At 43.6% G+C, this 14,880-nt stretch overlaps 1 protein-coding gene across 1 annotated transcript; it reads left to right on the plus strand.

The window, feature by feature from the left end:
• The first annotated feature begins 12,749 nt into the window (after positions 1-12,749).
• LOC138957815 (proteoglycan 4-like) lies at positions 12,750-13,880 on the plus strand. Its single transcript, XM_070328869.1, has one exon. The coding sequence runs from the start codon at positions 12,750-12,752 to the stop codon at positions 13,878-13,880; it is 1,131 nt and encodes a 376-aa protein (XP_070184970.1).
• The last annotated feature ends 1,000 nt before the right edge of the window (positions 13,881-14,880 follow it).

Raw genomic sequence — 14,880 nt, forward strand, 5'->3', positions numbered from 1 at the left:
CAGACAGACAGACAGACAGACAGACACACACACACACACACACATACACCACGACCCTCGTCTCGAGTCCCCCCTCTATGTTAAAACATTTAGTCAAAACTTGACTAAATGTAAAAAGAAAGAGAGACTTGAAGAGAGAGATCGAGAGAGAGAGAGAGAGAGAGAGAGAGAGAGATGATTAAACTAGATGAATACCCGCTTCGCCGGGTACGGCTGCGCAGGGAAGAAGTCGATCCGAATACCCGGCTGCGCCAGGGACCCGGCTATGCGCACCGCACGGAGGAAGGGAGATAATCGCGGCTAAAAACACTGGAGAAGATAAGGAAGAGTTACTGGTAGTGGATCCAGACAACAAAAAAAAAAAATCGGTTCAGCACAAAAAAACAAATCGGTTCAGCGCTGCGCGCTGAGAGCACGTGTTGAAATATCTCATCGACCAGGTTGTGTCCCGGATGTACCTGAATATGCCCACCAAATTTGAAGCAGATCCATCGAGAACTTTGGCCGTGCATCGCGCACAGACAGACAGACAGACAGACAGACACACACACAGACACACAGACACTATAGTCCAGGCATCTTAGCCACTTTAGTGAAGGGAACGTTGAAGTGACAATGACTAGGTTTAAAATGTCCCTCATCAGAAAGTTCAACCTCAGTCCTTTGATGTTTATTAAACACATTTTCATATAAAGTTGGCGCTTCATATGGAAAAGTGGCTTTGAAATTGACCCTAATCCTTCTTTGGGCTCTGTAAATGTCGTTTGGGGCTATGGTTGTAAAACGGTATCTACTGGTCACCCCAATGTATAAACTGAAAACTCTTTCTGCACCAGAACACGCAGAAAGGATTGTATCTGCCTGATGTCTGATGCTTTTCAAAATCCCCAACCACTAACACCTTCAAAACGGACATTAACTGACACTGTTGTTTTTCCCTATATAATCCTTACTATTTTTCCGAGACGTCGTCCTGTTGTGTATTTAGCTTGCCACAACCTCATACATGGTCCTAAAAGTTAAAGTTGAAGAAAATACTAAAGATAAATGAACAAGCTGACGCAGTGTCATTCGCACCGTGAATCCCCCCATGGGAACATACTAAAGTCTGGTTCCAAGTAGGCTCAATTTCCTTCTATTTCTTTGTATTTCTGCCTCGTAGGGGTAGGGGTGTTCAAACCAAAGGCACCTTTAAACCAAAACTCATATCACACATCTTACAATACTAAGACACTCAGCAGTGAAAGGGTGTCTGCTGGTAAAAAATTCCAAACAATCCTAAAAGTACTTCACTACTAAACGTGCTTTTAAAAAGAGCCGTTATTTTTCCCTCTATAATCAGTATTGTGTTTTCTGCGAACATGTAGTCTATTTAGATGGTTGTCATGTGCACATGAGTTGCTAAAGCGTTTTCAGTTGGGCATATGTCGAAAAGCAAAGAATTAGCCCTTTGAAAACCATCAGAACTGTCACACAAAAATAACATTTACCTATCTCACCAACTGACCAAACATAGGGCTTTTCCTTATGTATTATGTATTGTCGTGTTTTTTGTAGCATACTTGTGAAAACAGCCACCACTGTTGTAAATGATACTTTAAAGAGCATTATTTCATTTTTACAGTTGAAGGACAACCTGGACTGCCGTATATTACAGCTGTTTTACAATCAGCCAAAATTTTCTTAACAAACGTATGTTAAGAACAACTCCCATAGTGAAATTGAAGGAAAACAAAGTGAAAATCCCCCTGCCATAGAGGAGCTAAAGAATCAACAATAAACGACTGCATGGATAGCTTGATGCACGAATGCATTGCGGACATGTTTGTCTCCAACCAAGAGAAAGTTCCAAAAAGTCCCTTTTGTGCTTCTTATTATACAGTGACGTCAAAGACAGCCTTTTCTGCTGTTCATACATTCAGGGGTTATGGTTACACTAAACGACGTAGTTGTAGCCATACTGCCATCCAGATTTATTTTTTCCTTGCGAGCAGTCACAGGGTGTTTGTGCTGTCTGCCAACCGTCAGACGACCCCGCCCAAGTCTGTTAAGGGACCGTTTGACCGTTATAGAACGCGTCTTTTTGATTTTTTAGCACATTTGGAAACGGTTGATTTTTATCCCTACCATTGTTTCCAAACATTATATAGGAATGTTTTGTGAACAACGGATAATAGCCGCTACTCGCATGTGTAGCAAAAGTGAGCGTACATACTCACCCTGGTCGTACAGCCGTTGTCCGTTGCCCGTCTTCATCTGTCTGTACAAATCATTACCTTTGGATTTTTCTCGAACGCTATGAAGTGAAGAAACACCAAATGTTGCAAAATATTGTATGACCCCAAGAGCTCAAAAAAGATACTTGAGAACCTTGACCTTACCTTAAGGTCAAGGTCACAGGGAGAATGAATGTGGTCTAAAAACTGCAAAATTTCACATTGTGCCAGTTTTCTGGAAAACAAATTAAAAACAGCGGGCTTAGTTTTGTATGGTATACAAGAAAAAGAAAGCCTTATCTTCTGATACCATTTTGGTTGACCTCGCTTCAATGTCAAGGAGTCTATGCCTTGGGCAGCTTCTTTAGCGGCTTTGTCTGTTTTCTCGTTGCCAGGCACGTTCACGTGTGCTGGACACCAGACCAGGTTAATCTCGCTTCCTTTTTTACATTTAGTCAAGTTTTGACTAAATGTTTTAACGTAGAGGGGGGAATCGAGACGAGGGTCGTGGTGTATGTGCGTGTGTGTGTGTGTGTGTGTGTGTGTGTGTGTGTGTGTGTGTGTGTGTGTGTGTGTGTGTGTAGAGCGATTCAGACTAAACTACTGGACCGATCTTTATGAAATTTGACATGAGAGTTCCTGGGTATGAAATCCCCGAACGTTTTTTTCATTTTTTTGATAAATGTCTTTGATGACGTCATATCCGGCTTTTCGTGAAAGTTGAGGCGGCACTGTCACGCCCTCATTTTTCAACCAAATTGGTTGAAATTTTGGTCAAGTAATCTTCGACGAAGCCCAGACTTCGGTATTGCATTTCAGCTTGGTGGTTTAAAAATTAATTAATGACTTTGGTCATTAAAAATCTGAAAATTGTAAAAAAAAAACAATTGTTTTTAAAACGATCCAAATTTACGTTTATTTTATTCTCCATCATTTGCTGATTCCAAAAACATATAAATATGTTATATTCGGATTAAAAACAAGCTCTGAAAATTAAATATATAAAAATTATTATCAAAATTAAATTTTCCAAATCAATTTAAAAACACTTTTATCTTATTCCTTGTCGGTTCCTGATTCCAAAAACATATAGATATGATATGTTTGGATTAAAAACACGCTCAGAAAGTTAAAACGAAGAGAGGTACAGAAAAGCGTGCTATGGCGTGCCACGCGCAACGAATACCCCGCTCTTCTTGTCAATTCCACTGGCACTGCCTTTGCCACGGGCGGTGGAGTGACGATGCTGCGAGTATACGGTCTTGCTGCGTTGCGTTGCGTTCAGTTTCATTCTGTGAGTTCGACAGCTACTTGACTAAATGTTGTATTTTCGCCTTACGCGACTTGTTTATAATTTTATTTGCCAGCTCCTTTATGGCAATGACAAGATCATGTCTTTTTGATCTTTTGTTAGATCTTAATGCTTCAATGGCTGCTTTGGAGTCAGAGAATATAGCTATCTTTTGAGGAGGAGTGTTCTTGAGATTGAACTGAACAAGCGACATGCAGATGGCAAGGAGCTCAGCTGAGAAGATCGAGTTTCTGTTGCACAGTTTAAATTTCCCAGTCAGGTCATCGCTGGGGATTACAAAAGCTGCCCCAGCCTTCTTGTCATCCAACACTGACCCGTCTGTGTAAACATGAACGTGGTCTTTGTATACAGTATCTATGTGCTCAAGGGCTTGTATCCTGAGTAATAACTGATCATCCTTTGTAGCTGTGCAATATTCTGTGTCAAAATTCATTTCTTTCATTGTCCATGAGGGATCACGAGATATGGGGTTTTGGGCCACATCATTTGGGTCGACACTGATTTCACTAAAGAGTGAAGCATTGAATTGAGCCAGTGAGGAGAAAGTAGTGCCAAAGTGGGCCTTTTTGTTTTGGACATGATTGTAATGCGGTTGTAGCTCCTCTTTTGTTGAGTTTTGCACTGTGTTGGCTCGAACATTGTAATCTGCGCAGCACTTACGCCGCCACATGTCAAGAGGGAGGAATCCTGCTTGGTGGTATACAATGGCCTGCTTTGAATGCCTTGGGTGTCCGAGGGCAAGCCGAAGGGCACGACATTCCGCTGACTGTAGCTTATCAAGCCATTTTCGAGCCGACGAGAAGTAGGCCTCCTGTCCATATGATAGTCTTGATCTTATAAGAGCTCTGGTGATGTTTGTTAGAATAACTGGGCACTTTGCCCATGGTTGGGCAGCCAGTATTTTAAGAAGGTTGATGGTCTTATTTGCTTTGCTTAAAAGGTACTTTAAGTGAGCAGTCCATAGTCCATTTGAGGTGAAAAGTACGCCCAGATATTTCACCTGCTGACTGGGTGAGACAACAGATTTATCTAGTGAGAACTGTATCTTTTCTCGATCTTCCAGTTTTCGGTTTGTAAAGACAACGAATACAGTTTTCTCGGCAGAGAGAGTGAAGCCATTCTCCCGCATATAGTTCGCAATGTTATCTATAGCTGTTTGCCACTCTTTAGAGAATTTGTGTTCTGTTTTATAGGTTTTGTTTTGATACTCTTTGCATAGAGCAATATCATCCGCATAAAGCGTCAGTTCGGCTCCATGTGTTTTAATTGTCGATATGTCATGCAGCATAATGCTAAAAAGCAGTGGTGCTATTACTGAGCCCTGTGGCACTCCCATGTCAACTTTGCGAGTGGATGATTTGGCACCTTTATAGTCAGTTTGAAAGGATCTGTTCAGTAGAAAGCTTTTTATGTATTGAAACATATTACCACTGATGCCTAATTGCTTCAATTTGAACAACAATCGTTGGTGCCATACTGTATCGTAGGCTTTTTTTGATGTCAAAAAAGACAGCAAAGAGAGACTTCTTGCGTGAGAGAGCTTTCTTAATTTTGGAGGACAGTTTTACAATGTGATCCGAGACACCCCTGCCTCGACGGAAACCGGCTTGACACAGGGGTATTACCTTTTTTCTTTCCATTTCATCTTCTAGTCTGGATTTTAGTATTCTTTCATAGATTTTGCTCAGATGGGAGGTCAGAGATATAGGGCGCCAGTTGGAAGGGTCAGCTCTTGGTTTTCCCGGCTTTAAAATGGGGATCACAACAGCCTCTTTCCAAGCTGTGGGAATCAGGCCAGACTTCCAGCATGTTGAATAAAAATCCAGTAAAAGATTTAATCCTTGGTTTGGTAAATGTTGTATGACCTGATAGTTTATTGGATCAGAACCACAGGCGGATCGGACTTTTGTCACCGATGCTATAGCCGTTTTCAGTTCTTGAATGGATAAGGGAGCATTTATTTTTAAGGAAGGGTTGAGTTCTGGGTCGTTTAAGTCCTGTTTATCCTCCCACTTCTTACGGAAGAGTTCCTGCTCACATAACAGTTTATCTGTTTGGCTTGCTGCTGCAAAAATATCTGCAAACAGTTCTGCTTTTTCAGGAAGGCTTTCATATTTTTTTCCTTCGTGCATAAGAGGACGTTCAGCCTCCTTGTGTCTGCATTTGAATTTCCTTATTTTGGTCCAAATTTTTCCAGCATCTCTGTAATCGCTCACTTTGCTGGACATGTTTTCAAAATATTCTTTTTTGCTTTGTCTATAATTTTGTCACATTGTTCTTCAATTGATTTCATATTGTTGTGGTTTTGTGCAGACCTGAAGCTATCATACTTCTCTTTTGCAGTTCCTTTTAACCTGATGGCTGTTCTGCATTCTTCTGTCCACCATGGGCTCTGATCAGTTCTACTGGGTCCGATAAAAGGTTTTGTTTTGGGGATTGACAATTCCATTGCATTCAGCAGGTTTGATCTTAGCTGTTTATATTTGTTGTCGATACTTTCTTGGGACTCTGGATTGCCATCCAAGAGGGTATGTGCATCGGCAGACTTAGTGACAGCGTCCTTGAAAACTGCCCAGTCCGCCTTTTTATTAATTGTATTTTAAGGCTTTTGGACCTGGCTCTGTGTGTGGTGATTTCACAATAATGGATATCATGATTGGTAAGTGGTCGCTTTTTAATTTATCTGACACAACGCACCAGTCCGTTGTTAATCCGAGAGTGGGACTAACCAAGGTTATGTCAATGGCGGAGGGGTGTTGGTTTGAGATATCGGGTATTCTGGTTGCTGATCCGTCATTTAGTAAGTACACATTTGATTGCGTTATATAGGTGGCAAGGCTCTTTCCCACGGCACATGTCTGATCGGGGAAGTTGGCATCCCACAGGGGGTTTCGGCCATTAACATCTCCTCCGATCACCCAGGTGCGTCTTCCGTCGAGCTCTGGGAGCCAGCTGAAAATCGGGCCTTTGGCAATGTTTCTGTTATATATGTTTAATAGGAAGATGGATGGGCCATCATTCAGCAGAAGTTCAACTAGGTTTGAATGTATTTTTGTGTCGGCCGGAACAGGGGTTGGGTGAACATTGTACTTCAGATTGTCTCTGACATAGGTTACTATGTACTTGATAGTTTGTGCTCCGCTCGTATCATCAACCTGATAATCTGTGACGGGTGGGTAAAAGAAACCAGATATAGAGGGGAGTTTTCCCGCATGACAGAGTGGGGACTGTATCAATAATACATTGAACATGTTGTTTTGGTTAAGATAATTAATATGGTACGGTAGAGCAGTGTTAAGGGAACGACAGTTCCGCTGCAGTATATTTACTCTTGAATCCATTTCAATCACAGAAGACCTAAAGTCTGTTGTGACCGTTTGATCTGCCCCTCAACTCTCTATGTCATTGTGTTGTCAAGGGGTTGAGACTCTGTTACAGATCTGCCTCCCTGAATGCCGAGAAGAGCGCATTGAGTGGTAAGTATCTTATTTAAGGCTGGTGGAGTTGGATTTTCCTTTGGCTTAAATATTTCAGTATATAGCCCTGTCAGAAGTGTCAGAACATTTTCGGGGCTTTCATTCGTTTTTGCTTCAATAAGTGCAGCTAGGATGGCAGTGACGAAATTGAACACCTCACCGCAGTTCTCGGCGCTCATCATCTTCATCTTTGCATAGCTTTCTTTTAAAATATGTTGTCTAAGGCAGTCTTCGGACTGTGGTTTTGGTGTGTTTAGTGTTTCATCTTCCTAAACAATCATCAACTTTGGTTCATCCATGAACAAGTCATCATAATCGTGTGTGGGGGAAGTTTGAGATTCTGCATCAGCAACCTTTTTCTCATTGTTTGTTGTTGGCTGTTTGTTTGTCTTTGTTTTGTCTGCTGCTTTTGTGGGGGCCTTTTTTACATTGTGTGTTGATTTTAGTTTCTGGGCAACAGTAGACTCATTATTAATAGGGTTTATGTCAGTTCTTTGTCCAGATCTCTGGAGGGCGATATTTTGCTCTGGAAAGGGGTTTTCACTTCGAGGGTTGCTTGGTCCGCCTTGATTTCCTGTGCGTATGCGGCTTGTTGTTAGTTCTGGCCAGATAGTGCTATAATCCTGTTTTTCAATCTCAGCCACGAAAGCTGGGGAGGTAGCCAGGTTTCTCTTTGCTTTGCTGGCACCGCGAGGAGCACTTTTCCCCCCTGCCATTTTCAGCACCCAGCACTCATCGACTTCTGAATCAGAGTCATTAGATGTATCTGGGTCTTTCTTTTGTTTTTTCATTATTTCAAACTTTGCTCTTCTTATTGCTTCTGCATATGGGATGTATTTAGCTGCTCGGATTTTGTTTGCTGTTCTTCGGAGCACTAGCTCAGGACAGCCTAAGTAAGCTGCCGAGTGGGGACCGCCACAGTTTAGGCAGTGTTTGTCATTTGGACAGTTGTCAACTGGGTGGTCTTTCTTTTGACCGCATCTTGGGCATTTGTCTTGTCTGGCTTTACATTGTTTGGAGCCATGTCCCAATCTCTGGCACTTAGTACACCTTCTGACTGGGGCCACATAGGGTTCTACAGCAAAGAAGGTTTTCACTATCTTCACTGTATCTGGTAGCAGTTTCTTAAAAAAAAGAAGTGATTTTGACAGCTTGAGTAAGTTCCCCCTTCTGGTTTTTTAACCGCTGAAGAGATTTTACTTTCTCGAGAGATTGTTGAAGTTTATCAAGGTCTTCAGAGAGTGGGATGGGTCTGATGACACCTTCCGTTGTTGCCTCTGGTATAGTGCATCTTATTTGCACTTGAGCGAGACTGGTGAGATTGGCAAGTTTATGTTGTTGTTTTTCATTGCAGCAGGCAATCAAGAATTTGCCCGAGGGCAGAGGTCGTACACCTTCTATCTGACCGACCGCGTCAACCAAAACACGACACTGGAGTGATGGCCCAAGTTTCGAGAACATAGCTGGACCTGTAGCCGCGTCGGTGAGAATGACTGGGTATTGTGCAAAGGTTGGAGGAAGACTTGGTGTCACCTTTTTTGACTTTGTGTGTCTAGGGGGCCCAGTTTTGACTGGTTGTGAGACTTTTGACTGTGGCTGAGGCAGAGCCTGTTCGGCATCACTGTTAGCAATGGGTGCATTTTTCTTCCGCTGACGGCGGCGTTGAGTTTTAAAAATGTCATCGCCTTCTGTGCTTGGGGAAGGTGAAATGTTCCCGTCTTCTGAGGGCACTACTGCGTTGTGGTTATTGACACTGGCGTCAGCGTCAGAGTGGTTGTTTGAGCTCTCTTTTGTCTTTTTTGAGCTTGTTGGAGAGAAGCTGTCGGAATCTCTTAACCTTTTTCGGGGTGTGCAACACAATGTGCTGTCCATAGATTCAGCAGGGGTAGAGGTAGCCAAAGGTGGTTTGTCGCTTATGACAAAGGTGGCAGTGGCCATTGTGAGGGCCTTTTGGTGTTCAAATGCAGTGAGGAGTACTCAGAGAGCAGTGTGTTTGTGTGTAGTTGTGAGCGACCTTGGTAGAGGACCCTCTAAAAGCGAAATGACTAGAAAATGAGCTTTGGTATGAGCAGGCGTCTCGCACTGTTAAAAGAAAGAAAAAGGGATGACAAAAGCGTCCCTTGACAAAGAGTGAGCTGAAGCTCACTCTCTAGTGACCTTCACTTCTCTCCCGAGAATCACGAGGACTCCTGCAGGGCGAGTGGAAAAGCCACCAAGGGCAGTTAAACGCCCTCTCTGGGTCTATGCCAAGAGAGCTGTGTCGTGTGTTAAAACACACACAAAATGTGATTGTCCCCCTTTACCATCAGGAATTCGGGAAGAAATCGTATTTTGAGCACTGACTTGGCTATGTAAGCTCGAGGTACGTTAAAGCAGTCGCTATGTAATCAGCATGTCTGCTTGTTAAATACGCACTCTACGGGCCAGCAACTACAGTGAATTACTCGTGCTGAGTGGGTGATGAGATATACCGACACACCAAAGCCACTAGACCACATCACAAACAGAACTCTACAATCCACAGGTGTTGCCCACACACACACAAACACACACACACACAGAGCAGGCGTATATATATATGTATATCTATATCTATAAATATATAGAGATAGATGACAGTGTATTTTTCGCGTGGCTATAAATTGATTCGACCTTTTCACTTTTACAGTAAGGACAACTTACGGGTGCAATCGTGACATTCTAAAAATAGTAACGTAGTAACGGGAATATGGATTGACGCCACACGAAGGAAGGGAGATAAACGTTGAAAACACTGGAGAAGATAAGGAAGAGTTACTGGGAATGGTGAAATGAACAGAAAAACCAAAATCGGTTCAGCGCTGCGCGCTGAGAGCACGTGTTGAAATATCTCATCGATGAGATTGTGTCCGGGGTGTAGCTGAATACGGTGTCCACATTTGAAAAAGATCCACCGAGAACTTTGGCGTTGTGATGTGGTCTAGCGGCTTTGGTGTGTCGGTATGGGGGCCCGGGTAGCTGAGGTGGAATCAAAATCGGTTCAGCGCTGCGCGCTGAGAGCACGTGTTGAAATATCTCATCGATGAGGTTGTGTCCGGGGTCTCTCTGAATAAGCCCACCAAATTTGAAGCAGATTCATCGAGAACTTTGGCCGCGCATCGCGCACAGACAGACAGACAGACAGATAGACAGACAGACAGACAGACAGACAGACAGACAGACAGACAGACACAAGTCGTATATATATATAGATGCATTGTAACTTTGTTTATTATATAATGCATTATATAACGTCCCGAAACTACTGCTACTGGCCAGCTCCGTATTCGCGTATGGCTCTGTCAGTAAAATAACGATTTGCGTCAAATCTCTTCACAATTTTGTTTTGAAATCGGCTCTATAAACATTTTAAACATGACATACATCTGAATTTACCCGTTAGATGCAAGACTGATAAATGCTTATTTAATTCCCTATGGGGCGTGTAGTTCAAACCACCCCTGACCAGTCCTAGCCTGAGAACAATATTGAACAGACCTACCCCCAACATTTACCAAACTTAGCTTGAGAACCTCACTGAACAGACCATCCCCCTCCTCCTGCTCCTTGACCAGTCCTAGCCTGAGAACATTACTGAACAAACCGCACACGCACACACACACACACACACACACACACACACCACCCCTCGCCCGCTCCTTGAGCAGTCCTAGCCTGAGAACCTTACTGAACAGGACCTCCCCCCCCCCCCCCCCCCCTTGACCAGTCCTAGCCTGAGAACATTACTGAACAAACCGCACACACCCCACCCCCCGCCCGCTCCTTGAGCAGTCCTAGCCTGAGAACCTTACTGAACAGGACCTCCTCCCCCTCACCCCCCACCCCCCCGCTCCTTGACTAGTCCTAGCCTGAGAACTTTATTGAACAGACGAACTAACCCCACCCCATGTATTACTATACTGGATGAATACCCGCTTCGCCGGGTAGCCGGCTTCGCCAGGAAGAAGTACTTAGAGCCGTACGCCGGCTTCGCCGGGTCCGAACAATGGACCCGCCAAGCTTAGGTCCCTCCCAGATTCGTGGAATGGGAACAGCACGAAAATGATTCAGTGGCCATAATGCCATTCCTGACCATATCGAGTCCCATCCTTGTCGACGAATGTAACCGTGTTAATCACCTTTGGAGGCGAACTCCACTCAAACAGGATTGAGCAATTTAGAGCTTATCTGTCAGCCCTTTTGAACTGTTATGGCTTCTCAAAGGAAGGCCAGTACATACAAATACACAAAAGCCGCCAGACCACATCACAAACAGAACTGAACAATCCACAGGTGTTGCCCACATAGAGAGACACACACACATACACACACACACACACACACACACACACACACACACACACGCACACACACACACACAAACACAGAGAAGCCGTATATATAGAGAGATAGATGACAGTGTATTTTTCGCGTGGCTATAAATTGATTCGACCGTTGCACTTTTACAGTGAGGATAATTTACGGGTCCAATTTACGTTCTGGACACTGCGGTGATCTTCTAAAAATAGTAACAGAACGCCGGGAATATCCGAAGATGCCCCCTCATACTATAGTGCACCATACGAAGGAAGGGAGGTAAACGCTGAAAACATGGAGAAGATAAGGAAGAGTTACTGGGAATGGTGAAATGAACAGAAAAACCAAAATCGGTTCAGCGCTGCGCGCTGAAAGCACGTGTTGAAATATCTCATCGATGATATTGTGTCCGGGGTGTAGCTGAATACGGTGTCCAAATTTGAAAAAGATCCACCGAGAACTTTGGCTTTGGTGTGTCGGTATGGGGGCCCGGGTAGCTGAGGTGGAACCAAAATCGGTTCAGCGCTGCGCGCTGAGAGCACGTGTTGAAATATCGACCAGGTTGTGTCCTGTCCCGGGTGTACCTGAATATGCCCACCAAATTTGAAGCAGATCCATCGAGAACTTTGGCCGTGCATCGCACACACACACACACACACACACACACACACACACACACACACACACACACACACACACACACACACACACACACACACAGACACAAGTCGTATATATATATAGAAGATAGACCTGCCCGCCACAGATTGATATTCACCCACCCCCCTCCCCTCTCCTGATGCTTGACAAGTTCCGGCCGGCGAGCATGACTGTCCTGACAACACCCCCCCCCCCTTCTCCCCATGTTGCCTTGTCTGGCCAGAGAAAATTCCTTTCATAGATGCCCGGCACCTTGCTTCTCCACCTTGACCAGTCATAGCCATAGACCATTATTTTACAGACCCTGATTACGGGAACTATTCTACAAGTTTGTTGATATTTGTATTAGTGCTGATGAACATAATTTCTTTTTTTTAGAAACCTACCTTCGAGTTATCGAGACAGAAGAGGAAAGAAGAATGCTTCTGCAAGCTGCCCATGAAGGATGTAAAGACAGCCTACAGTGATATGGTCTGATCTGTAGACACGGATGTTGCGACATACAGATAAACGATCAAGGTCGCGAATTTGTGAACGAAGTCGCCACTAGCCTCCACACGCTGACCGGGGTAAAACAGAAAATGTCTTCGGCATACCATCCCCAAACCAACGGACATGTGGAGCGAAACAATAGAACGCTACAAGATCTTCTACTGAAGCTACTTCTTGATGACACCCCAGACAACTCGGAGGTCGCCGATTGGCCTAAAGCTCTTCTAGGAGTTCTCTTCGCACTCAGAACCAGTAAGCATGCCTCCACGAGGTACACACCATTTTTTCCTCATGTACGGCCGCACGGCTAAACTGCCCATCGATTACATGCTGGACAAAGAACCAACATCCCCGTGTTACCAGGAAGAAACAGAAGCCAAAGAACCAACTTCCCCATGTTACCAGGAAGGGACAGAAGCCAAAGAACCAACATCCCCATGTTACCAGGAAGAAACAGAAGCCAAAGAACCAACTTCCCCATGTTACCAGGAAGGGACAGAAGCCAAAGAACCAACATCCCCATGTTACCAGGAAGAGACAGAAGCCAAAGAACCAACATCCCCATGTTACCAGGAAGAGACAGAAGCCAAAGAACCAACTTCCCCATGTTACCAGGAAGAGACAGAAGCCAAAGAACCAACTTCCCCATGTTACCAGGAAGAGACAGAAGCCAAAGAACCAACATCCCCTTGTTACCAGGAGGAGACAGAAGCCAAAGAACCAACATCCCCATGTTACCAGGAGGAAATAGAAGCCAAAGAACCAACATCCCCATGTTACCTGGAAGAGACAGAAGCCAAAGAACCAACATCCCCATGTTACCAGGAGGAAATAGAAGCCAAAGAACCAACATCCCCATGTTACCAAGAAGAGACAAAGAACCAACATCCCCAAGTTACCAGGAAGAAACAGAAGCCAAAGAACCAACATCCCCATGTTACCAAGAAGAAACAGAAGCCAAAGAACCAACTTCCCCATGTTACCAAGAAGAAACAGAAGCCAAAGAACCAACATTCCCATGTTGCCAGGAAGAAACAGAAGCCAAAGAACCAACATTCCCATGTTGCCAGGAAGAAACAGAAGCCAAAGAACCAACATTCCCATGTTGCCAGGAAGAGACAGAAGCCAAAGAACCAACATCCCCATGTTACCAAGAAGAGACAGAAGCCAAAGAACCAACTTCCCCGTGTTACCAAGAAGAGACAGAAGCCAAAGAACCAACTTCCCCGTGTTACCAAGAAGAGACAGAAGCCAAAGAACCAACATCCCCATGTTACCAAGAAGAGACAGAAGCCAAAGAACCAACTTCCCCGTGTTACCAAGGTACACCAGAAGCCGAAGAAACAACAGCACCTCATGAATTTGAGGAATCAATACGAGCACGTGTAAAACAGATGTCAAGTATACGCACACGTGTTAGCGAAAACATCAAAGCAGCACAGGAAAAACAACAGAGGTCTTTCCAGAAAAGAAAACGAAACAGCAGCAAGTTTGTTGTAGGCGAACATGTCCTCTTGTACAACCTTAGGCGAGCTGATCGAAAGGGAGGTAAACAACACGACCCATGCGTGAAAAAAAATGACCCAGCTGGAGAATTTATGCCTATGGAATAACTCTCTAATTGCTTATCGTGGCAAGACAATGTTTCTACGTGATTGGGTTACATCTGATATATGCTATGTGAAGGATTTATACGAGAATAATATGTTTTTACCATTTCACAGGATTTGTGAAAGAGTTGGGCATAAACCAACAAGACTATTTGAATATGGGGCAATTCGCACAGCAATAGCATCCCTTTTTTTGAAGATGAATGATAATGGAATACAAGCTATGAAGGTAATGGATTATCAAAAAATAAGTACATGTAAACCCAGGCAGTTTCGTAAATTAATGGTAGACGCTTATCAAACTGAGACTATTGCAGTCAGTTTCTGGAAAAGAAAGATGGGAATTGAAATAAACAAGGACATTTGGCAGATAGCAAGCAACGCATCAAAAGAAGTAAGATTGAGACTGCTACACTGGAAAATAACTCATAACATTTATCCAACGAACATTATATTGTATAAAATGGGCATTGCTGAGAGTATTAGTTGTACACATTGTACAGAAGAGACAGATTATATCGAACATTTCTTTTATTATTGTATAAAAATAAGCAAAGTGTGGAATCTTGTTGAAGAAGCCTTCTTCACCGCTTGTTCAAAAAGAATTCATGTTGATGTGCGGGATGCCCTATTTGGCCTAGTTAAAAGGAATTCTATTTCATCCGCTGAAGCAAACTATGTCAATTTGCTGATCTTGATTGCAAAAATGTGCATAGGTATTTATAGATACGGTACCCCTTTAGAGATCGGATGTATTTTTGAAAAAGAGTTAAGTTTAA

This window comes from Littorina saxatilis, unplaced genomic scaffold, assembly GCF_037325665.1.
Source record: "Littorina saxatilis isolate snail1 unplaced genomic scaffold, US_GU_Lsax_2.0 scaffold_2249, whole genome shotgun sequence".
Lineage (NCBI taxonomy): Eukaryota > Metazoa > Mollusca > Gastropoda > Littorinimorpha > Littorinidae > Littorina > Littorina saxatilis.